We start from the raw sequence: 24,397 nt of genomic DNA, 5'->3' as shown, positions 1-24,397 counted from the left end.
GCTCAGCTGCTAAGTAGATGGTTGGCAGTTCAAACCCACCCAGCACCTCCATGGGAGAAAGACCTGGCGACCTGCTCCAATGAAGATTACAGCCTAGGAAACCCTATGGGGCAGTTTAATTGTCCTATAGGGCCGCTATGAGTCGGAATTGACTTGATGGCACACAACAATAATGATCGTGCCATCTTGTGAATATACTAAAAATCACTGAATTGTACGCTTTAAAAAACACATTGCTGTCGAGTTGATTCTGACTCAGAGCAACCCTATAGCAACCCTATAGGACAGAGTAGAATTTTATCGTATGTGAATTATATCTCAATTTTAAAAAGGTTTTAAAGAACATAGTTAATAAAAATGTGGATACAGGGAGAATGAAAGTAAAAAGGTGGGAAAAGAGTTACCAGCAGATCGTAACCTCGAACGCGACGCCATCTGCGCCCGTAGTCTGGAGAGGTTGGGTAAACTAGGTTACAGGCTCCAATAGAATTTCCCTTGTCTTAGATTACAAAGATAATACTAAAATGTTAAGTTTACCTTGCAAAAAAGAGAAAAATACCCGTAATCTTATCATTTAACAGAACAACTGTCTCCTTTCTTCCGCGTTTCTCCCATTGGTGGTGACCCTTGCAAACGTGACGACGATAAGGATGTGCATCGTTTACATTGTCGCTGTTGTTGGTTGACATCGAGTTGATTCTGACCCATGACAACGCCCTGTGTGTCTGAGTAGAACTGTGCTCCATCGGGTTTTCAAAGGGTGGTTTTTCAAAAGTAGATCACCAGGCCTTTCTTCTCGAACCTCCAACCTATGTGTGTGTGATTGTTTAAATCCTTTGCAACAAGCGTGGATAACTTTCATAATTTAAATAAAGCAAGAAAGGAAGAGAGGGAAAGAGGAAAGGAGGGAGACAGAAAGAGGGGAAAGCGGGAGGGAAGGGAAGATAAGGAAAGAAAACCATAGAAGCAATTCCATTTTTAAAGAGCCTGGGAGATCAAGAGCCAGGGAAAAGAACTAAGCAATGTGTACCCTCATATCTTTTGTAGTACAGATCTAAATATTTTAATAACAGATATATCTGGGATTTAGTTTTGCTGAGCAACAAGGAAAATGGCAAACTGCAAACTACCCCAACCCAACTTACTGATCGATTTTGGATTCTGTAGTATTTCCATCTCTGTCTCTCAATTTAATTGTAATAGACCCTCTTCTTACATTCTTGTTCCAAGTTATAATGTCCACGAAATAATGATATACTGCAAAACAGGGAGAGAACACAGTGAGAGAGGGGGGGTCCCAACTGCTCCCTGGAAGCAGGCAGCAGGATCCCTAACAATCAAGCCTCTTCTCTTCCTCTCCAGTTTCCGCACAGAGATCCAGGGCAGGATTTTCTAACTCCCTTGGTTTCTCTTCCATAAAGGTGGCATGAGTGACAGCAGTTCAATGGTATCCAGTTGCCATGTTTCGGCATCACCGTTGAATCAGTGTTTCCACATTATTAACTGAGGTTCATGGCCTACTGCTGGGTATGCTGGTTCACTTCAATCCCTGCCTATTCTGGAATAAATCAACTAGGTGGCCACGGGGAGGTTCTCCATGGCCAACAAGAGCCTCCAGTCTCCTCCTGGCCTCCCTCGTCTCTCCCAAGTCATGGGAGGCCATCTGAACTTCTGCACTGCCAAGCTCTCCCTTGCTCTTGGGCCTCCCTCCCTGCCTGGAACACTCTTGCTCTGCGCCCTCTGCCAGCTCATCCTTCAGGTTTCAGTTTCACGTCGCTTCCTCCAGAAGGCCCTCCCTGACCCTCACACTAAGACAGGTCTCTCTTCTTGGAGTTCTGTTCATGCTCTGGGCTTCCCCCATCCCTACTCAGCACATTTTACTATATTTACAAAATGCAAGAATGATCATCAAAACAGTGGTAAATGTTTCGGTACAGCCATGCAAATATTGCCCAAATAATGTCTTCTGGGGTTTAAAAAAAAAAAAGATAAAACTAAAATGTACCACAACAGTCACTAGGAAGAAGTGATCATTCCTTTCCATAATCCCAGCACTAACACCTTGCGGACACCCAGTAAATTGCTGTTGAATAAACGAGAGCACATGATGCATCCAGAGAGCTGTTCTTCCTCCCTGCTCTTTGCTCCCTAAGGTCAAGGATGTTTGGGGAAGGTGAGGATCCCATCATGGTAGTCATATACCCAAACTCTTGGCCAGACTTTCGGGGAAGGGGAGAGTCCCAGGGAGATGACAATTCCATGAAGGAATTAGGCCAGCCCAGGTGTGGTTGCCATTTCATGGTCTGTTAGTGCTCAGAGGCTTGCCCCATGTAGACCAGGTGATGGCAAAATTCTGAGCTGTCACACGTGGCTCCAAAGGAGGAAAGAACGCCAGTAACTTGCAACCTCCTCCATGAGAGTTGCTCCCAAGAAAAATGAAAAAAGAGACCAGATTGCAAGACATACATCTGCCCGGGCAAATTCTTAGCGGCTTCCCAGGGTATCTAATCATCTGCTGCACCCATTTACCTCGTTGGGCATACCCAACCTCTCAATGTCTGTAGAAGGTCACCATGGTTGCTCTGGAGCCGGAACCAATCCATAGATCCATTTTTCCTGGCCTCTATCTCAGGTCTCTTGAGGATCAAGCAATTTGCTTGAAGAACTTTGTGATTATGGTGGCCATCCAGGGAAGCTAACAAGTATGATCTACTGAGATTTTACGTCTTACAATCCAGGAGATAGGCATTATTATCCTCACTGTACCAGTTAGGACATTGAGACTCAGAGAGGTCAAATGACTTGACCAAGCTATTATGTGGTAAAGTCAGGATTTGACCATGCTTCACCACGGCCCTTATTTGCCGAGAAGTAGCCAGGAAGCCGAAACTCAGCCATCCCCGGAGTAAAGGCATTGTGCAAAAGCAAGCAAGCATGTTCCTCACTCACTGCAGAATGGATTCTCCTCTGCTGTGTCAAAAAACGCTTTAGTCATAGGAGGGTCTTTCTCTTTTAAATAGTCTTTCCAATTATCAGCGTAATAGCCTATAAAACAAGTTGGAAAAGTATAGCGTTAACATGTGTTCTGTAAATGTAAAAGCAGCTGGGGAGGCAGCAAGAACAGTGAGTTTAAACGCAACCACCACCATGGAGGCAATTGGCCCTCACCTCCCTCACAGTCCCCCCATGGGGAAGACCCACAGAGCCACCAGGGCAGGTGTCTCCCCAGCACCCGTCCTCTTGCTGGCTCACCCTACCCCTGAGGACTGGTGCTTGCCATAGGCCCCTGCAATGGCGTTTTCTCCCTTCCACTGACATTACATCACCCAGCACTGGCTCTTAGCTGCTGGGGGTGGGGGTGGGGGATGGCACACATTGGTGTGGACTAAAAATAGCACTGATATTTTTTGGCAATACATTCAGTTTGTAAATTAAAACAGATTCAGCACCACTCTTGCAAAGTGATGTGCTTTCCTGAAGAGCTACAACTGGGTGCCTACATTGCACAAAACCTGGACTTGCCATGTGACTCTGTCACCAAGCAGGTAAATGTCCTCCTTCACGTCCATGCCTGCAGGAAATGAGGTTGAGTGCAGTCCAGTGGGGCCGCTCCCTCTTCTCCATCCCCACCCCTAGGGAATGGCCTTCAGGTCTGACTTTATAATCTGAGGTGAGGCCCAGGCATCAGTATTTTTTGAATGCTCCCTAGATAATTCTGTTGTGCAATCAGGGTCGAGAACCACTTGCCCATAGCATGGCCTGATGTTAACTTGAGTTTTTCCTTTTGGAAACTATTGGAACATTCTCATGACCATCTAGTTTCAAAGTCCTCACCACCTAGAATATTTGTGCTGACCCTTAGCAACCATCCAAGCAGCCTCCACAGTCTCTGTTACCTACCTCCCACCCCGTACACGCATGCAAGGGCCGGAGTGTGGAAAGCGGGTATTTGCAGTCATGCCTTGCTGAAGGGAATGCTGCAAGGCCCATTGGGCAAGAGGGTCACTGTGTTCACTGTGGACCCACAGCAGAGAGACGGTGTACTTGGAGAGGGTATTCCTGCCCCCATGGGAGAAGGCTGTACAGGGTGCCTTGGCTCAGCTTGGAAAATTTTCTGGAACCTTCTTTTTGGTATTACAATAGAGTGTGTATGGAGGTTACCCTACTTTCTGGATGGACACCTATACAGATTGCTTCTTAACAATTATTGGGAGACTCCAGAGGAGTTCACAGAACAAGTTGACCAGAAAAAAGTTGACTAAATAGATTTTCTAAAAGATAAAATTTTCAGGCCGAGTTTTAGATAGTAAAATAGTACTGAGATTCCCACCACAAATTAGATCTTGGTTGAAGAGAGGGGACATTTCTGCTTGGGCTTACCCATGATGGGACAGGCCTCCTGGGGTGGTGTGCCGCAGCTGGCACACTTGCCGTTCCTGTAATCACGGTAGGAGTCACAGGGGTACGTGGTGACGTTACAGTTCTCTGTCAGAGAGGCAAGGTACAGGTACACAGACCTCTGGTGGTCACATTTAAAATAGTGCAGTCCTTGGGCATAAAAGATGCACAATTAGAGCTTTTAATATGACATCACTTTTTTATCCATAGACACAATTTATCATATGCCTACTAAATGCCAGCCGCCGCTTCAAGGGCTAACAGCTTCAACGTTCTCGATTCCATAGCTAAGGATTCATGAGGCGCCCTGGTGGTGCAGTAGTTAAGCGCTCGGCTGCTAACCCGAAGGTCAGCGGTTTGAACCCACCAGCGCTCCGCGGGAGAAAGATATGGCAGTCTGCTTCTGTAAAGATTTAAAAAAAAAAAAAAATTGCTGTCCAGTCGATTCCAACTCATAGTGACCTTACAGGACAAAGTAGAACTGCCGCACAGGGTTTCCAAGGCTGTAATCTTTACGGAAGCCAGGCTCCTCTCTGCAAAGATTACAGCCTCAGAAAATCTCTAGGGGCAGTTCTACTCTGTCCCATAGGGTCGCTATGAGTTGGAATCCACTCAGTGATGATGGGTTTGGTTTACGGGGTTTTAAGGATTCATGCTGGCAAGTGGCAGGAGAAAAGATTAAATCCGGTTAAGGTTGTAGCAAGAATTCCTGTGCCTCATTAAAGGCCTGGGCTGCTGGTCTAGCCGTCAGCGGAGCTTTCGTTACCAGCCAGTGTTTGGTTTATATAGTTAGGGTTTTAAAAAGATATACACTTGATTTATAATTTTTATTTATATTTTATATTTATAGCGCCTCTACCATCTCAGGAAATTTTGTTTTTTATTAAAAAAAGAACTACTCCATGTAGAATAATATCAGATTTTTAAAGTATGCCTTTTTTTAAACAGATCACTCGTCTGTCAGTGTATCGTATTGTGAGGACTTGTGTGTTGCCGTAATGCTGGAAGCCATGGCACCAGTATTTCGAATACCAGCAGGGTCACCCACGGTGGACAGGTTTCAGCAGAGCTTCCAGACTAAGACAGATTAGGAAGAAGGACCTGGTGATCTACTTCTAAAAAAACTGTCTGATATAGTGCTGGAAGATGAGCCCCTCAGACGGGAAGGCACTCAAAATACGACTGGGGAAGAGCTGCCTCCTCAAAGTATAGAGTCTAACTTAATGACGTGGATGGAGTCAAGTTTTCGGGACCTTCATTTGCTAAGGTGGCAGAACTCTAAATGACAAGAACAGCAAAAGAGAGGCAATGAGATGGATTGACACAGAGGCTGAAACGATGGGTTCAAGCATAGCAACGATTGTGAGGATGGTTCAGGACCGGGCAGGGTTTTGTCCTGTTGTCCACGGGGTCGCTATGAGTCGGAACCGACTTGACAGCCCCTAACAACAGCAATGTTACAAAACTTGAAGTGTCTGTGCTTACCTGCCAATATTGTTTTGGGACAGCCAGGCTGATCCAACCCTCCATTTGGGTAGAAGTCTATGTTCCCTAGTGGTTCCCTGTAGCCCAGCGCTAAAAGAGAACAGATCATGCTTTTACACGGCCTTGTACTGTTGCATCGCTCACGGCCCATTCGCCTGCAGGATGTGGGCAGGGATTGTATTATTATTGTTCCCGTGGTACCTATTTAAATGTCTTGCCCAAAGTCGCACTGCCTGGTAGCTATGAAGCAATGATTTCTAACTAGGAGGCCAGGAAGGCGATCATGGAATTTACTTTGAATATTTCCGAAGACTTAAAAGGAAGTTTGGTCACTCATTCATCGCTAAACCCCAAACCAAACCCATGGCCGTCGAGTCAATTCCAACTCATAGTGACCCTCAAGGACAGAGTAGAACCGCCCCATAGGGTTTCCAAGGCTGTAATCTTCATGGAAGCAGACGGCCACGTCTTTCTCCCGCGGAGTAGCTGGTGGGCTCAAACCTGCCCGGTTAGCAACTGAGCGCTTAGGCACTGTGCCACCAGGTCTGCTTTCATTCACTGCAAGGCTGAAAAAATGACATGTTTCTTCATATTTGGCTGGAATTCTTCCTCAACTTCTCATTACATTTGTGTAAGTCTTTACTGAATAAGAAATGGGGAAAAAATGAATTTTTATTTAAATGCAAATTACTTAATAGGTAAAATCTTTAAAATTTGGGATCCATGATGAAAATGATTGGAAACACTTCTAGAAAACAGACCTTTAGAGAAGCGTGGGTATATTTAATAGCTCTTTATTTGCTGTAATGGAGCCCTGGTGGCGCAGCGGTAAAGAGTTTGGCTGCTAACCAAAAGTCAGCAGTTCAAATCCACCAGCCGCTCCTTGGAAACCCTATGGGGCAGTTCTACTCCGTCCTGTAGGGTCGCTATGAGTCGGAATGGACTCCATGCAACGGGTTTGGTTTTGGTTTATTTTCTTTAACGATGTAATGCCAAAATAACCAGTAAAATGCTTGATTAGAAAAGATTATTTATAGACACACATAAAAATGTATGTGTGTCTATACTGACCATGGTAATGATAACCCATTGCCTTCAAGTTGATTCTGACTCATAGTAACCCTATACTGCCCCACAGGGTTTCCACGGAGCCACTGGTGGATTGGAATTTGATTAGCACCTAAGCTCTTTAAGCTCTGTGCCACCAGGGCTCCCTGGTAATAACAGCTGTGACATATTGAGAACCTACGCATGTCTGAGGGCATGATACTAGGTGCTTTATGGACCTTTCTTCTGATTTTCACATCTGCAAAGTAGCCATTAGTAAATTCAGATGTAGAAACTTACAGATGAAGATACTGAGGTCAGAGGTGTGAAAAAACTAACAGGCACCATTAGAAAGAGTAAAACCTGGGACTGGAGTCCCCGTCTTACAGACCACAACAGCACATTGTCCAGTAGAGTGCTGCAGATGAGCCCCTCAGGTTGACGGGCACTGAAAATATGAATTAACGTCATAGCCCCCACAGTGCTCTCAGACATATCAAGGATCAGGGAGATGGCACGGGACTGGGCATGCTTCACTCTGTTAGGCGTAAGATCCCCATCAGTCGGAGCCAACTCGCCAGCAACTGACTACAACGGGCTGATTGCAAGTTTATACTCTTCTTCTCAAATTTCACTTTCTCACCAAGGATAAAAAATAAACTGCTTTACTCCCTCAAGCGTTAAAATGGTCTTGTGTTGCTGCTGTTAAGTAATGTAATAATAGTCCATCGTCTCCATTGTAAGCATGCAGCTGTTTCGCAAGGAAAAGCTTCCTCCGAGACAAACTTGCTGGGTACTGCACAGAGCGCCCATGATGGGGGGGGCAAGGGTTTTTCAGCGGTTGCATCCGAAAAAGGATGTACAATTAAATATTCACGCTGCTTTGTCCCCTCAGCCCTCCCTGGGGTCCTGCTCCAGCTCTTCTCCCGGACATCTGGTTATGCAGACCCATCCTCGAACATCACGCCAACTCCACGTGTACCCAACCCCAGACGAGAGACTGTACACACGTGAAAACATTTGTGCGCGTGGAGCGCACATTGGCCCGCCCTTCACAGAGCAGGTGATCACCTTAAACGTGAGAACAGGTGGAAAAATACCCCCAACCCAGAGAGAGATCCTGGGGGCCCGCCTTAAAAAAACTTCCATCAGCGTTTCTGGGGGTTTGGAGCCCCGCCCAGTAGGAAGAGAAGGAAGGTGGAGAGGCCTGATCTGCCCCTACATGACGACGCCCCAGGGGAGACTCTCTGGGAGTCTGGGGGGGGTCACTGACCCACAAGGACAGGAATGTTACCGTCAGTGTCAGAATGGATGATGTCAACAAAGTGCGCGTCACTGGGATCTAATCTGTCCTGGGGGGGCTTCCCGTTGTATAAAGGGCCTGCAGGGTCCAGACCTAGAAAGAAAACAGCGTCAGTCTGGCAGCCCCGCGCCATGACTCACCTGCAGCCGGGCTCCAGATGGCTCCCCGTAAGCTAGCTGCCGGGTTGCAGGGTGCCGTCTGGTGGGCGAGCGCCCACATTCCCATCCGCTTTGTCAGGACCTTGTCTTCCCACCACCCCGCAGATTTCCCACGGTGCAGACGGCTGCCCTGGCAGTGCCCCTAAGGGCCGCTTGCAGACCCCGCAGTGAGGCCGACCTCATGCGGCGCTTAACAGCGGGGAGTGAGGGTGCACACATGTGGGGAGCAGGAAGGTGGGGGGAATAAACTAGCTTTTCAGGGGAAAAAAGCCCCAATGGTGCATAAGAGAGAAAAAAAGCAAACTCGATACTTATCTTTGGAGCCCTGGAGGCACAGTGGTTAAGCGCTCAGCTGCTAATCAAAAGGTCAGCAGTTCAAATCCACCAGCCGCTCCTTGGAAACCCTATGGGGCAGTTCTACACTGTCCTATAGGGTCGCTGTGAGTCGGAATGGACTCCACAGCAATGGGTTTGGGTTTTGGTCTGGTATGCTTGCCTCTATCCCATTTTCAATGATCCAGAAGCCTCACTCAATACTGTCTTCTTGTTACTTATAGAACTTCTTTGTGTGAACTTGACGCTTTAGAGTTTCCAGTTTCACTCATCTACGCTAGCTCATCTGCTCCTCCTTGCCTGTGGCGAAGGCACAGTAGCTATTATTAGCCTCATTTTACAGAGAAGTGAGCCGAGGTTCAGGGAGATCAAGTGTTTTAACCCGTGTCACACAGCTTGACAACACAACCAGCGCTGGCTGTTGAGATCTTGGTTTCACGCACGGAGTTTGGCAACCTGGGCTGGAAAGGGAGAGACTCACTGGCCAGGCCAGGCATCAAAAAGGGAAATAAAGTGGGTGTCAGTCCCGCAGAATCAACCCCCCCCCATAAATGCCTGAGCTGATCTCTTCCCCTTGGCCAGTGTTAGCTGGGCGTTCCTCGCCGTCCCTATGAAACAGCCGCAAAAACAGGTGAGCAAAATAAAAATTGTGTTGCAACCACAAAATAAACATTTTAAGGTAAAAATTTTAAAAATGAAAGCCAGAGGCCCAAAAAGGTTGTGCCTGGTAGAGACCTACCTGGAGAGAAGATGTGACATTTTCAACCTACGACTATCTTTTTAGGTGACACCGCCCATCCCCTGGTGTCATGTCGCATCTTCACCGCAACTTCCCTGGGCCTGGCCTGGCCTTTCCATGTCTCTTCTCCCAAAGCTCCCTTCAGAGCCCCTGGGTGGTGCAAACGGTTAATGCGCTCAACTGCTAACAGAAAGGTTGGAGGTTTGAGTCCACCCACAGGCCCCTCGGAAGAAAGGCCTAGCAATCTATTTCCAGAATGCCAGCCGTGAGCTAGCTTCCTCGGGGCATTTGTTTATCTGTCTCCTTTGCTTATCTCTTTCTCCCTTTACTCCCCAGCCTTTGTTCCTCTTCTGTCTACTCCCAACAGAAACTGACGTGGGAGGAGCTGGATCAGCACGCAGGCACCCCAGCCCACGGGATGGTCTCAACACAGCATGAGAAGCTCAAACCTTGGAAGGAATTTGCTGGGGAAGACTCTCCCTCCTTACCTAAGACAGCACCACTTCTTGCCTAAGAACAATAAGGATGAGAGCCCCAGTTTACACAGCAGCCTCCACAGCCGTAGATGATGTATCAGCTCACTAGTTACAAGGTCCAAACCAGGGCAATTTTGAGAGTGGTCAGGGTGCTGTGATAATCACACCAGGACAGAAGGTACAAACCATGAGTGTCACAGGCAAACTTGGATGTACAATCGCCTGAGTGATTTGATAAACCATGGCAAATTATAAGCTTACGATGTCAGCCAAAAATGAGATTTAAACTGCCCTAAAAAGCTATATACTCTGTATGGGCAGAGCATATGGAAGTCAGACAAATGTGGCAAGTGGCATGGAGCCCCAAAGCTAGCACTAACCAGCTGTGTGACCTTGGGCAGGTTGCTTTACTTCTCTGAACCTTATCTGTAAAATGAATACCTTCTTCAGAATAACAGGGTTCCTGAGTGCGAACCCAGAAGATTCTAAGATTATTATAGAATTGAAACAGAATAAATGAATCTTGCTCTAAGATCACCAGAAAAGTGTCTAGATAGTGATCCTGGGGATTTTTCCACATTAACTAGTTTGAGAATTTGGTGAAAGCTGCGGCTGTCTGTATAGGATAACATCCAACGTTTGGCACGCTATTTCCGGGACCTCTTGGCCTATTCCCGGGTCACCGGGAGTTCTCTAAGGCAGTGCTGTCCAACGGAATTGTAATGCGAGTCACACATAAGTGAACATTTTCTAGCAGCCACTTAAAGAAAGTATAAAGAAACAGTGAGAATTCATTTTAATAATACATTTTATTTAATCCAAAAACCAAAGCCAAACCCATTGCTGTAGAGTCAGTACCAGCTCATAGTGACCCTACAGGACAGAGCAGAACTGCCCCATAGGGTTTCCAGGGAGTGGCTGGTAGATTCGAACTGCTGACCTTTTGGTTAGCAGCTGAGCTCTTAACCACTGCACCACCACGGCTCCTTATTTAACCCAATAGATCCAAAATATTATCTTTTCAACATGTAATCAATATAAAAAAATTGAGATACTTTACACTCTTTTTTTGTACTTAGTCTTTGAAATCCACTGTGTATTTCACACTTACAGCATATCTCAATTTGCACAGGCCAACCTTCAAGTGCTCAGTGGCCACATGTGGTTGGTGGCTACCATATTGAACAGCACAGCTCTAAGGTCATTTCTCAAAGTGTGGTGTTGGGACTGTCTGCATCTTCTGGTTAAAAATAGGTTCCCAGACCCCAGCCCCAAAGATTCCAACTCAGCAAGTCGGCATTGTAACCAGGACCTCAGGGGGGTTTTGTATACACACTTAAGTTTGAAAAGCAAATATAAAGTATTATCAAGTAATGTAGGTACTGAAATATTTTAGGATCCATTCATCCTCTGCCATATTTTTTTGAAGACGTGTATGAGAAGAAGAACCAGGAGAGGCGCCTGAAGAGAAAGGGGAAAAGCAAGGGCAGGAGAGAGAAAGGGAATCAAAGACATGGAGCAGCCATTAAGGGCTAGATAATTAACAGATAAAACCAAAAACCCATTGCCATCAAGTCGATTCTGACTCATAGCGACCCTATAGGACAGAGTGGAACTGCCCCCATAGGGTTTCCAAGGAGCAGCTGATGAATTTGAACTGCTGACCTTTTGGTTAGCAGCTGAGTGCTTAACTACCCCGCCACCAGGGCTCCAATTAGCAGATAATACCAAGTAATTAGCAGAACCATCCAACTCTTGGGAGTTGGGAGAGAGTTGTGTCCTGGGGTAACAGGCCACATTTCCACCTCACATTTTCTGTCCAGGTCAGAAAGTAGGAAGTGAGTGGGGAATGGACAGGCTTTATCCCCTGAAGCAGCTCCAGGGGACAGGTGAGCTTGATCTTGGGACTCAGAGAAGATGAGAACACAGAGATGTCAGTGGAGACAGCAAACTGAGGCCATGCACCACTGGCTGAGTCCAGGCGATGGAGCAGAACTACGTGGGCCCAGAGTGGAAGGAAGGCTGGCTTGGGGAATGTCCACGGCCAGAAACCAGGACACATTGAGGGTCCCATTCAAAGTAGTTGTGGCCATAGTTTTTCTGAGCATCTCAGTGTGTGACTGGAGGGTAGATAAATGAGGCAGTGGTGGGCTGGAGCCCACTAGCACCGGCACTAGAGCGGAGTGTGCTCTGTGATCCTTTCTCCCCAGACTCTGTGGTCAGTAACGTCATGTTGGCAGCTTGAAATCCACCGTGGTGGGAGTATTTACACCACAGGAATCAGCAAAAGCTACACATCAAAGCTTTTTCCTTTTTTAGAGAGCTGGTCGGCTTTCAGGTACACCACTAGAAGTCCTACCTGCCAGAAGGTGAACTCCCAACAAGTAAAGAACACAGGCAAATTCAAGCCATCTGTCCTTCTGTACCCAGAGGGAAAAAGAAAATTTAAAAATATAAGGATGCATTAGTTTCTAAAATGTAATAATAACAAAAATAAAATTTTAAACTTAAAAAGAGCTTTGCTTCCCCAGGAAAGCAGATAAAGAAGAAGATGAGGGCAGCATTGGTCTTTGGAGTGAAAAGTGAGAAAAACCATCAAGAAAATACAATGTGACCTCAAGAATCAGGGCTAGAGGAGATGCTAGCCAACAGGGGTGTGTGTGTGTGTGTGTGTGTGTGTGAGAGAGAGAGAGAGAGAGAGAGACAAAGAGACAGAGAGAGAGAGAGAGAGAATGAGAGAAATGACTTGCCCAGGGCTACCTGTCAAGTTAACTAGCACATTCAGACTTGTGGCTGTAGAGTTTACCGCCCAAACCTAGTTGGTTTGAATCATTTACCTCTCCCCTCCTTCCATCTACCTCTACCTTCCAGATCTCCAAGATTTAAAATAGCTACCTCTGTGTAAGGATGGATTATGGAGAAGGTATGAATGGGAGAAGCCTCGAGTCTCTGAAGGAGAAAGCCTCCCTCAACCCTTTGTTGGTACTTGTGGAAAGTTACTGAGACACCAGGCAAGGGGGCCCAGCAAGGGAGTCTTGGAGTCTGAGCTGCTGCGTTTCTGAGTGTTTTCATTCCATTCTGGCTTGAAAGGTGATATTCAGAGAGTAAGCCCCAGCCATCAAAATTCTTGTCTCATTTTCCTGTCATGAGACTCCAGCTCCTTCTGGGGACTGACGTGAACTAGGGATGTAGTTAAAGCTCACCTGTGTGAAATGCAAGGAGGAAGAGTATCTGCCTGGGGCACAGAGATCAAATCCACATGGGAAATAGCTGGTTCTCCAGGTTATAAGAAAAACAAAGTCATCACCAGTCTTTTCTATGACATAGACAATTTATGGAGCCCTGGTGGCAAAGTGGTTAAGAGCTCAGACTGTTAACCAAAAGGTCAGCAGTTTGAATCCACCAGCCGCTCCTTGGAAACCCTATTGGGCAGTTCTACTCTGTCCTATAGGGTTGCTATGAGTTGTAATCGACTGGACGGCACACAACAACAACAATACAATTTACAAAGTGCCAGGTCCCCGGGTGGCACAAGTGGTTTGTGCTAGACTACTAATCTAAAGGTTAGTGGTTCAAACCCACGCAATGCCACCGCAAAAGAAAAGGCCTGGCAATCTGCTTCTGTAAAGATTACAGCCAAGAAAACCCTATGAAGCAGTTCTACATTGTACCCCATGGGATTGCCATGAATCAGAATCGACTCAACATCAATGGGTTTTGGGTTTTTTTGCACATATTATATAATAACGCAAGGTCAATATTATTATGATCTTCCATTGCATAAGAGGACACACGCTCAGAGAAGTTATGTAATTGGAAGAGCTGGCTTGGAACCTGAGCACTTGGATTGCCTGCATCATGAGCAGTGAGCACCCTGCCCAGGCCTGCTACCTCATGCCCATTCACAGGAGGCTTACCTGTAATTCTCCCCAGCTGCCCATAGAACAATTCTCCAACAAACCCAGCTATGTGGGCTCCTAGACTTACTCCAATCATGTAAATGTCACCAAGAGAAGCTCCTTCTACCTGGAATTTCAAGAGACCCATCATTATAGATTGTGAGACACCAAGGAATTGACAACATTCAGAGAAATTTCCTAGCTGCTGACTTTGGAGAAATATTCATACGAGCCTTGCATCCATTATCTCATTTCAATGCCACAACACCCCTGCAAAGTAAATAATATCCTGGTTTTACAGATGAGGAGCTGAGGCTCAAAGTTTAAGTCATCTGTCCAAGGCCAGGCAGTTGGGAGGAGGCAGAGCAGGCTTCATACCCAGTCTGTCCATCTCCAACCTTTATGCCATGGTGACTCCATTCGTCCTCCTGCTAGAAACCAAGCTGAAACATGCTTAAAGTCTCCAAAATTGGGGATGGGACAATGGTACATTTTGATGAACTCCCTTCTCCTCATGCTGGTCCGTGAATGAAGTCACCATGGAGAGAGAAGGAGAGCGAGCGAGAAGGTAGAATGGAATAGACTGCACAGCCCGGAGGCTGCTGGGACGGCCTGTCACCTGTCATTTTAATATTCAACTTCCCAGGGACATGGCTTAGATGAAAACTTCTGTAAAGCCGTGCCACCCATCGCCACAGCAGCCACCAGGCCAGACTCTCTTGGGACAATTCATGAGGTACATCGTGAAATAGAAGTCAAGGTTTGGTCTTTGTAAGTCTTCTAAAAGCATAAATTATACACACAAAAAATCTTTCATCAGACCATGTGTTGCAATTTTGCTTTTGGACTATTTGCTCACTAAATTTTTGACACTTCTAGCAAAAGAAAAAGTTATAAAAGCTGAGGAGACTCTAGGTGTTGAAACCATAAACCCCTGTACAGACCCTCCCCTAACCATAAGACACTTTTATGTGAGTTAGAAAATGATGCCCCTTCCTCAGGACACTCTACTGTGATATGCTGGAAAAATTATCATAATAAATATACAAATCTATAAAGTCAGCTATGGCAATGGTGCTCTCCTAGATGGATGCCCTTGTGCAGTTCACAAGCTGTACGACTATGCCTACGGGCGTTAGCTCCAGTCTTTCCCTCCACCCGTCCCCCCACCCCAAGGGCTTATCCAGAGTTGGAAAATGTTGCAGAATGGTCCTTCTGCTCACTGCAGATGCCTCTTGATTTTAAATCTACAGGTAATGGGTTGGTTTCAATTTGGCCTTGAATTATCTAAGAGAATGTCTCTCTTACCAACATCTGGTCAATAAATTCCTTCAAGATTTTTGCTACGTTTCTGGTTCTTCCAGAGGCTTGGCTGTATATTAGAGTTGTAGCTCCTCGATTCCAATCAACGACAACCACGTTCATGTCTTCTACAGAGAGCAAACTTTCTACTAAGTCCATCATCCAAACTGGAGGGGAGCCCGTTGGCCTGAATCCATGAATAATGAAGGTGGTTTTCTTGGTCACATTCAAGTTCCCAAGAAATGTGGAGTTGACGGCTTGTGCACAGGTTAGGTTTCTCCTTGTGTAGAGCAACAGCTTCACGTTTAGTCTGGTACCAACCACCGCACTGTGAAGGCTCAGTCTGGTGAACGTAAGACATGTTTCGTCTGTGTCTGAAATAAAAATTAAATGGCATCAAGACAGTTCTACCTTTAGCTGGTTATCAGGAAAGAGTGTTGTCCTACACTTGGTGAACTTCTCTGATGTTCTTTCCAGCACCTAGCTGCAGTCCCTGGAGAAGGACATCATGCTTGGTAAAGTAGACGGTCAGTGAAAAAGAGGAAGATCCCCAACGAGACGGATTGATGCAGTGGCTGCCACAATGGGCTCAAACAAAGCAATGATTGTGAGGATGGTGCAGGACTGGGCAGCATCTCGTCGTGTTGTACCTGGGAGCACTATGAGTCAGAACCGACTCAACACCTAACAACAACAACACAGCACCTAGCAGGGGACTGGGCCAGTTGCATGGCGTTGTAAAGTCATTTCTGATTCAGAGCTCATAAGTACTGACCTCTGGGGCTTCATACACATGTTACTTCACCAAGGAAACTGTTCTTCCTAATCCTACCCTCCTTCAAGTTCAGACTCAAAAATCGCATCAACGAAGCCTTCTCCAACCTGCCCAGCCATAAGTACTGCTGACCACAGAACTCCTAAAGCCCCTTTATGTACCTCATTGACAACACACTGAAAACTCTTTCCAGGTTGTATTATGGTTATTTATGTACACGTGTGTCTCTCCTACCAGAGGATAAAGAAAAAATAAAACCCGTTGCCGTGGAGTCGATTCTGACTCATGGAGACCCCATGTGTTACAGAGTAGAACTGCTCCATTGGGTTTTCTTGGCTGTAATCTTTACGGAAGCAGATTGCCAGGCCTTTCTTCCATGATGCCACTGGGTGGATTTGAACCACCAGCCTTTTGGTATAATCTCCTTGAAATGGTGTCTTATTATCTTGTGTATCCCTCACAGTGCCCTGCACATGTCAGAAGACTCAATAAATAACTGTAGTGGGTTGAGTCTGATGGTTCAAGAGCCTCTTTCCCTATCTAGAGCACCCACCTGGAACAATTATGGAGAATGTGAGGTGCCCTACCCTGAGCCTTTCTGTGCCATCTGAAACCGTTGACTACTGTGGCAGTTCTTGCACCCTCTCCTTCTTTGCTCTTAAAGCATCACCTTCAAGCATTCAGCCTGCTGAGTAGGCTACAAGGACAGCCTTAGAAGAAAGGAGAAGGGGTGGAGCATAAGCTGAGACTGGAACATCTTGTGATGCCAAAAGGTAAAGGAAATCCTTAAAAAGATGTCACAAGGACATGGGTGACAGCTTGAAGGGGGTCCCACTGGCCAAGTTTGAGACAATTTGAGCACCAAAATAATTAAAGACAGGAATGATTTATAGGCCTTTGGGGAAAAAAGTAGGAATCTATGATTCCATAACAAAATAAACAGATAGATAAACAAACAAAGCAACAAATACATAAAAGGAGAAGAAGGGGAGAACCCTTGCTTTCAGTATAACGCCAGCTGATGAAAGTGGACGGAGGGCTGGTGTTGAAGCTCATCATTTTGCAACCATAGTAACAAAGATTGGTTAGGCAAGAAGAACCATCAGTGGATGCTAAATCTAGCTGGTGAGGAGATTTTTGTGAGGAGCATAATATGTGTACGGTCTTAAAGTGTCTCCCAAAGATTTCTTATTAGTGACTAGGGAAAAGCAGTAAGTATCCAGAAGAGAGCGGACAGCACCTTGAGTGGGTGATCACAATTCATATCCACAATGAGGGGCAGATGGGCATCACGTGCCCCCAGCTGTGGTGCCCTGAGAAGGAGCAACATCCCCTAAATAGTATATTGGTGCGGAATGCAGAACCTGAGTTTGACCATGAGGAGAAGTCTGACAAACACAAAATGCAGAATGTTCTATTAGAAAAAAAGGACGTGTAATCTTCAAAAAGATCAATGTCATAAAAGAACAAAAGAAAAAGCTGTAGAAATGCTCTAGATTAAAGGAGACTAAAGAGACGCAATGGTTGAGAGCTCAGCTGCTAACCCAAAGGTCAGCAGTTCAAATCCACCAGCTGCTCCTTGGAAACCCGATAGAGCAGTTCTATTCTGTCCTACAGGGTCACTATGAGTTGGAACTGACTCGATGGCACCTAACAACAACAAAGACACAATAAGTAAATGCAATGCAATACATTACAGGTCCTAGACTAGATCCTGTAATGGGGAAAAAAAGCTATCAAAGACATTATCAGACCAATACGCAACACTGCGATACGCACACTGAATTAGTTGAAATCATTGTATCCGTGTTAAATTAGCTGAGGTTGATAACTGTACCGTGGTTAAGTAAGAGAAAATGCTAATTCTTAGGAAATACAACTGAAGTCTTGACAGGTAAAGGGTCATGATGAGTGCACTTACTCTCAGGTGGGTCAGGCAAAAATACTTTGGATAGATGGCTGCATAGCTGAATAAGACAGCAAATGATAAAGCATATGTGGCTGCATGTTAACAGTATGTGAATCTGTGTAAAGGGTTTGTGGATGTTCTATGTATTATTTTTATTTTTGTAGGCTTTCTGCAAGTTTAAATTATTTCCAGAAAAGTTAAAATAAAAAGAAGAAAGAGGGTGGGGCCATTATCAGTGATAGACAGAGAGGGAGGGAGGCGGTGAGTTCTGATATCAGAAAATAAAAGTAGATAGGAATGCTCAAGACTTCTGCTACAAAGGGAATAGCCATTTGGAAATAAACAAAAGGTCAAGTTGCAAGACAAAAGAGGGACAGAAATGAAAGGCTTTGGGGTCCTCCGGTTTTGAGACAGGGTTACATTTGCAATGTTATGCAAAGCCTTGACCAAGCACCATGACCAAATGAAAGTTCAAAGTAAACTTCCGAGCAGCACTGGTACCCAGAAACAATAATGTAGTAATTGGAAAGATGGCATAAGTTCGAATTATAAGAATGGTTTAAAACAGTGCTGCAATCCCCTCGCCCACAGCTTCCTTGGCTGCAAGAGTACCAGCCAAGCAGGAGGTGAAGGGGGGCAACAAACTTTCCCTGTCCCCAAGCTGGAGATGATCCTTCGGGATATTCAGGAATGAAGGAAACGCACTACCAATGGGAATTTTTGGGGAGGGGAAAGGAGAGACTGTTAACATGCAGTGGGCCAACAGAAGCCGGGAGTGCCCTGGGAGACTTCGGTTCTGACTTCAGTAGGAATTGAGGGACCATTGGCCCTGAGCCCCTGTTCTCAATGGATCTACACCTGCACACCCAGGAATTAAACCGTCTTTATTCTGGGCCTCAGAGTAGCCTTCATCCTGGGGTCCCTGCCCATCCTTAATAACCTGGATCCATTCATGTATGCATTTATCCGAAACTTCCAGCAAAAAGCTCTGGTGCTCAGGAGTGAGTGAAGTTCCAAATTAGAAGAAGAAGAAAATGAGGAACAGGACAAGACGATGCTCAGATAGAAGGGCAAAAGAGAAAGAGGCCTTGAAACCTCACTCCGGAAAAACCAAACCGTTGCCATGGAGTCCATTCCGACTCATAGCAACCCTATAGGACAGAGTAGAACTGCCCCACAGGGTTTCCAAGGAGCAGCTGGTGGATTCGAACTGCTGACCTTTTGGTTAGTGCCAAGCTCTTAATCACTGCGCCACCAGGGATCCCACTCCAGAAGAGAGGCGGTTATGATTTATCGAGCCCCAAACTCACCCAGTCCTTCTGTGACTCTACCATGCAGTGAGGCGCGTGTATAAGGTCAACATTTTCTCCACGTGTTGGTCTCTTTCATGTCTCTCATGCAGCTTGTCTGGCTGCTTGCAGAGCAACTACCAGAGCAAGTAATTGACTGTTGAATTAATCTTTTCATTGAACAGAAGGTATCATGGGTTAGGGCTTGGCCATCAGTAGCGCAGGGCTGGGCTGCTGACTCCCCTGGTAGCCTAAGTTCTATCATTGTTCACTTGCCACTTAGCAGCCCAAGAGAGGAATGCCGCAGAGGTTAATTATGAATGAGGTCATATGGGGAAGCCAGAGATCTCATAACATGTGCCACGTAAAGGAGATAAAGGGTGAAAGGACAGCTTCAATAGCGGGGTCAGCCTGGCCTGGGGGTCAAGGACTCTTCTTTCTCTTACATCATCTGCAAACAGCGCGAGGATCTAAATGCCAGCAACGGGGATTCCTTTTGCAGAATACAACCACATCACACCGAGGGACAAATTCATCCTCCCCAAACTACCGAGCTTTAGTTTCATAGAGTTTTCCTTTTACTTCCTGCACTTCACGTTTCAGGTGTCATATCCTTTTTCATTTTTTATATTTATTTTTATTTATCTTTGATTGTGGTAAATATGTATGTCACAGAGCCCTGGCGGGGCACTGGTTAAGAGCTAGGCTGCTAACCAAAAGGTCGGCAGTTGGAATCCACCAGCTGTTCCTTGGAAACTCTGTGGGGCAGTTCTACTCTGTCCTGTCGGGCCGCTATGAGTCAGAATCGACTCGACAGCAATGGGTAAAATCAGTAACAAAAAGCTCCAACGCTTCACGAGCTCGCGTGTCATCCTTGCGCAGGGGCCACGCGAATCTTCCCGCAAGGTTCCAATTTTCCTGTACCCGCCACCAGCGCGAGGCAGTTTCTCATTTTAACATGCACTTTTTTTGCCTTGAATTCCACCAAATGAACCATAATTTGGCTTTCTTTTTGTTAGCGTTTGCTCAGAATGGCTTTGTCTATCCTTTTTAATCTTTGACTCTCTTGTTTTAGAGCCCTGGTGGCGCAGTAGTTAAGAGCTCAGCTGCTAACCAAAAGGTCAGCAGTTCGAATCCACCAGCTGCTCCTTGGAAACCCTACGGGGAAGATCTACTCTGTCCTATAAGGTCGCTATGGGTCGGAATCAACTCGACGGCAACAGGTTTGGTTTTGTTTGGTTTGTATGCAGCTGGGTTTTTATTTTATGACCCAATCTGAGGGTCTTTTTTAAAAAAAAAAAAAATCCTTCTCAAATAGGTGAGTTTATCTCATTAACATTTATTGGTGTAGCAGGTATGGTTGGTGTGACGGCATGGAAGTGCTCTGCTCACATCTACTGTCAAGAGAACCTGCAGCAGGGAGCACAGCTGAGCTGACCGACGGCTTCCAGGGGCCCCACAACGTTCCTGCTGATGCCATGGTCTCTGCAGGCTGTTCCCACCAATGACTGAGCCCGGGAGGGACACCGGAGCCAGAATGCGGGAGTCCCGTAATGCACAACGGTAGCTCCAAACTCCCTGTCAGACTGGCTGAAATAGTCTCAGAGTTGTGCTGGGGGGGGGGGGGTGAGGGGCTTCCTGCTCAGTCTTTCCTTTCCTCTCTTCCTTCGTGGGCATTAGACCCGCATCAAGGCGCCAAGGCTACCCCCACCTCCTTCTACTCATCCCTTTTCCTCCACACGCCTTTCCCCACAGATCTCTTGCACATCCAGTCCCACCTTGGTCTCTATTTCTCTGAGGACCCAAACTGACACCACCGGGTTTAGTACTGTCATGCTATAGATTTTCTAGTTCAGTGCTTTCTTGGTTTACTCTCTTTTCCTGTATGAATTGTCCTGTCTTTTCTTCCTTCCTTCTTTCTTTCTATTTGTGTATTTTTTCTCATGTTGGGAATTTTGTACCCTGCTTTGAATTCTTCTGGCGTTTATCTTTATCACTTTATATGAAATACCCAAAACCAAACCAAACCCACTGCCGTCGAGTCCATTCCGACTCATAGCGACTCTATAGCGCAGAGCAGAACTGCCCCAGAGGGTTTCCAAGGCTGTAATCTTCACGGAAGCAGACCGCCACATCTTTCTCCTGGGAGTGGCTGGTGGGTTAGAACCACTGACTTTCGGGCTAGCAGCCGAGCGCTTAACCACGGTGTCACCAGCACTCCTATTATATGAAATACTTGTACTTAAATCTCTGTTTCATAGGATGTGAATGAGCGGACTGTAGGCCGGAAGTAGCGCAGACTTAGGTATAGCTATTCAGAATTATCTGCCAGTGTCTAACACCGGGCGAGGAATTTTGGCATCTGGCAACTCTTTCAGGCTGTCATGGAGCACGTTGCTGACCTCTGCCAATGTCCTGCAGCTGACCTTTGTCACAACCGTAGTCTTCCGTTCCTCCTCTCGAGTCCTTGCTTTAGTATCTTGAGACAATATCTAATGAACTCCTGTTGTCAATGATGAGGGCGTTAGCACACTTAAGACTTTTCCCCACTAAGCCGACTTCTACCTCCTGATTTTTATTAGTTCCAAGTTCATTTCCAGTTCATCTGTTGATTCCCTTTATAGCTTAAAAATAAATATTTAAGTGGCTATGCATTGACGTATGAATCACAGAAGGTGTCTAGTTATTCCATCTGCCCTATCCATTTCCTGCCAAGAAAAATAAGGAAGTTAATGCACCTGCATTGCCTCTCATACCCTCCCTGGCCCCTCTTTCATAATGTACACACGGACTCACACCGACTTCCTCCCCATTGTCAAAGTGTAGAAGTTGTACCTTCAGAAGCCGTATTTGTCTGGTTGTGTGGTTTTAGTTCTATCTGTACACATTCATTGTCACTCTGACTCCTTTCCTGGTGTCTCCATTCACTCCTGGGTGACTGGTTCTTGCCACCTTTTCAAGAGGGGCTCATGAGGGAGGCCTGGTGGTGCAACACTTAAGCACTTGGCTGCTAATCGAAAGGTTGGAGGTTCTAACCCACCCAGCATCTGCAGGAGAAAGATCTGGTGATCTGCTCCTGTAAGATTACAGCCAAGCAAACCCTATGGGGCAGGTCTACTCTGTCACATGGGGTCGCTATGAGTCAGAATTGACTTGACGTCATACAACAACAACAAAGATGGCTGTTATCAGAAAAAATATATATGTGTTCAATGTATTTGAACACATTCATGTCTGTATGTGTACATTCGTATCTGTAAATGAATTCCTTATATGGCTTCAAGCAATATTGTTTCCTTTAGGGTTTATAGATGTTATTCTACTTTCTTCTTGTACTGAGTTCCTTTCCAAAGAACTTTGAACGTAGTTCAACCATGTATATGAGACCAAATGGGCACACCAGCCCGAAAGCAAAGACGAGAAGGCAGGAAGGGGCAGGAAAACGGGATGGAAATGGGGAAGCCGAGTTTAAGAAGGGCAGAGTGTTGACACATCACGAGGTTGGCAACCAATGTCAGAGAACAATTTGTATATTACTTGTTGAATGAGAAACTAATTTGCTCTGTAAACTTTCACCTACAGCACAATAAATACAAGAAAAAGGACTTTGAGCTCAGCCTGACTGTTTTTGCCTTGTCTGTCACTTTGTTTTTCTTTCTAACCGTGTGACTCAAGCTTTCTTTCCTTATTCTGGAATAACTTCTCCCTGGTAGAATAGAAACTCTGGGATAACTGATCTATTTATCTGCTTTCTCTATTGCTGTATCCCTGGTGCCAAGAACAGGGCCTGGCTCAGAGGGGGCATCAATAAATGTTTCCTGAATAAAGAAGTTATCATCCTGTTAGCACATTTATTCAGCCATTAAAAATAATCCCTATGAATACTACGAAGAATGTAGGATGTCAAGTGGATAAAATAAGTGGAATAGGAAATGGCGCACGTGTTATGGCTGAAACAATGTGAAAACGTGTCTGCAAGCGACCAGGCCTGGGGAATAATATGCAAACAAAAACAGACTATGCAAATAAAGGGGAAAAACAGAAAAAAATAGATCATACATTCAGATTCTGATGTTCTTGGTTAAAAATTGCCTAAGGTTCTTAACCTTCCCCCTTCCCCCAAATTAATAAAATTTTTAAAGGAAAACATTAAATGTCTCTTATTTTGGACCATGTTACAAAGTATTTTAAGCTTCTTGAGGGCAGGTACTGTGCCTTTTTTGTCCAATATTGTGTTCCCAGTACACCGAATAGGAACTTGGCTCGTTGCTGGACCCCAAGTTCTCAGGCAAGGTGGACAGCATACCAGCATTAGGGATTTGTGAATGGTAACTTTTTAAAATGGCTTCACGCACATAAATACAGTAAATTCTGTTTGTGTTTCTAACCAGGTCGCCTACTTGCCTGCCTTCAGAAAGCAAACCTCTTCTTGGTTATTGTTGTTATTTGTTACAAAGTCAAGGTTGTTCAGAGTTAGTATCAACAGGGTGCAAGTGAGTTAAACGTAGACCATGTCAAACTGGTTTCTAAAGCTTAGCCTTTTCTATTAGAGTTTCTTTGAAACAGGAGAAACTTCACCTTTCCTCTTTAGACTACTTTATTTACTTATTTTTTTAAACAGTATTTTATTGAGTTTTGGTGGAAGTTTACATAGCAAGTGAGGTTCCCATTTCCACACAAATTAGACACATTTATTACAATGTGTCAACATTCTCTTTAATTGTGTTCTGTTCGTTTCATTTCCAGTACCCTAGTTTCTCTGCCCCCTTATCTTCTCATCTTTGCTTTTGCGTAATTGTTGACCTTTTGGTCTCATACTGATGGTTTCTAAGTGGAGCACTGATTTTACGGGTAATATCCTTTATTTTGTGTGCTACTCTGCTCTTTCTCTAAAAGGTGACCTCAGGGGATTGGCTCAGTTCTAGGTTTAAGGAGGGTCTCAGGGAGATAGTCTCAGAAAGACCTCTGTTCTCTACTGTTCCAATTTGTCTGGCTTTCTTTCTTTCTTTTTTTCATTCAAGAAGAATTTGAGTTCTGCTCCATATTGTACTCCCTTTCTATCTGGGACCATCTACTGTGACCCTGGTCAGAACAGTCCGCGGTGATGGCCAGGCACCATATAGTTCTGATGTCAGGGTAGATGGGGTCATGGCTCACGTAGACTTGGTTCTTTGCTGAGCTTTTGTTTACCTTCTTATTCAGACTTCTTTAAAATTCAATTACTCTGAAATGCCATTTCCTGTTGACTGGAAAGTTACAACTGGATGGGTGATGTCTCCAATAT

At 45.4% G+C, this 24,397-nt stretch overlaps 1 protein-coding gene and 1 non-coding gene across 2 annotated transcripts in view; both read right to left on the bottom strand.

Annotated features, from left to right (window-relative positions):
- Positions 1-24,397, bottom strand: part of LIPH (lipase H) — a 36,866-nt gene that overhangs the window by 5,650 nt on the left and 6,819 nt on the right. Inside the window, exons 2-8 of the mRNA XM_004382258.3 lie at positions 15,147-15,514; positions 13,857-13,965; positions 8,225-8,326; positions 5,884-5,973; positions 4,381-4,548; positions 2,950-3,045; positions 1,146-1,257 (exon numbers count right to left, since the gene is read on the bottom strand). Of these exons, the coding sequence (XP_004382315.1) occupies positions 1,146-1,257; positions 2,950-3,045; positions 4,381-4,548; positions 5,884-5,973; positions 8,225-8,326; positions 13,857-13,965; positions 15,147-15,514 (1,045 nt within the window). The remainder of the gene's footprint in view (positions 1-1,145; positions 1,258-2,949; positions 3,046-4,380; positions 4,549-5,883; positions 5,974-8,224; positions 8,327-13,856; positions 13,966-15,146; positions 15,515-24,397) is intronic.
- LOC111821618 (U6 spliceosomal RNA) lies at positions 19,951-20,057 on the bottom strand. The gene has a single exon (XR_002824981.1). It is a non-coding gene; the product is annotated as a U6 spliceosomal RNA (small nuclear RNA).

The sequence above is a fragment of the Trichechus manatus genome, unplaced genomic scaffold (genome assembly GCF_000243295.1).
Source record: "Trichechus manatus latirostris isolate Lorelei unplaced genomic scaffold, TriManLat1.0 scaffold00092, whole genome shotgun sequence".
In the NCBI taxonomy this organism is placed as follows: Eukaryota; Metazoa; Chordata; class Mammalia; order Sirenia; family Trichechidae; genus Trichechus; species Trichechus manatus.
This window is presented reverse-complemented; position numbering and strand designations above follow the sequence as displayed.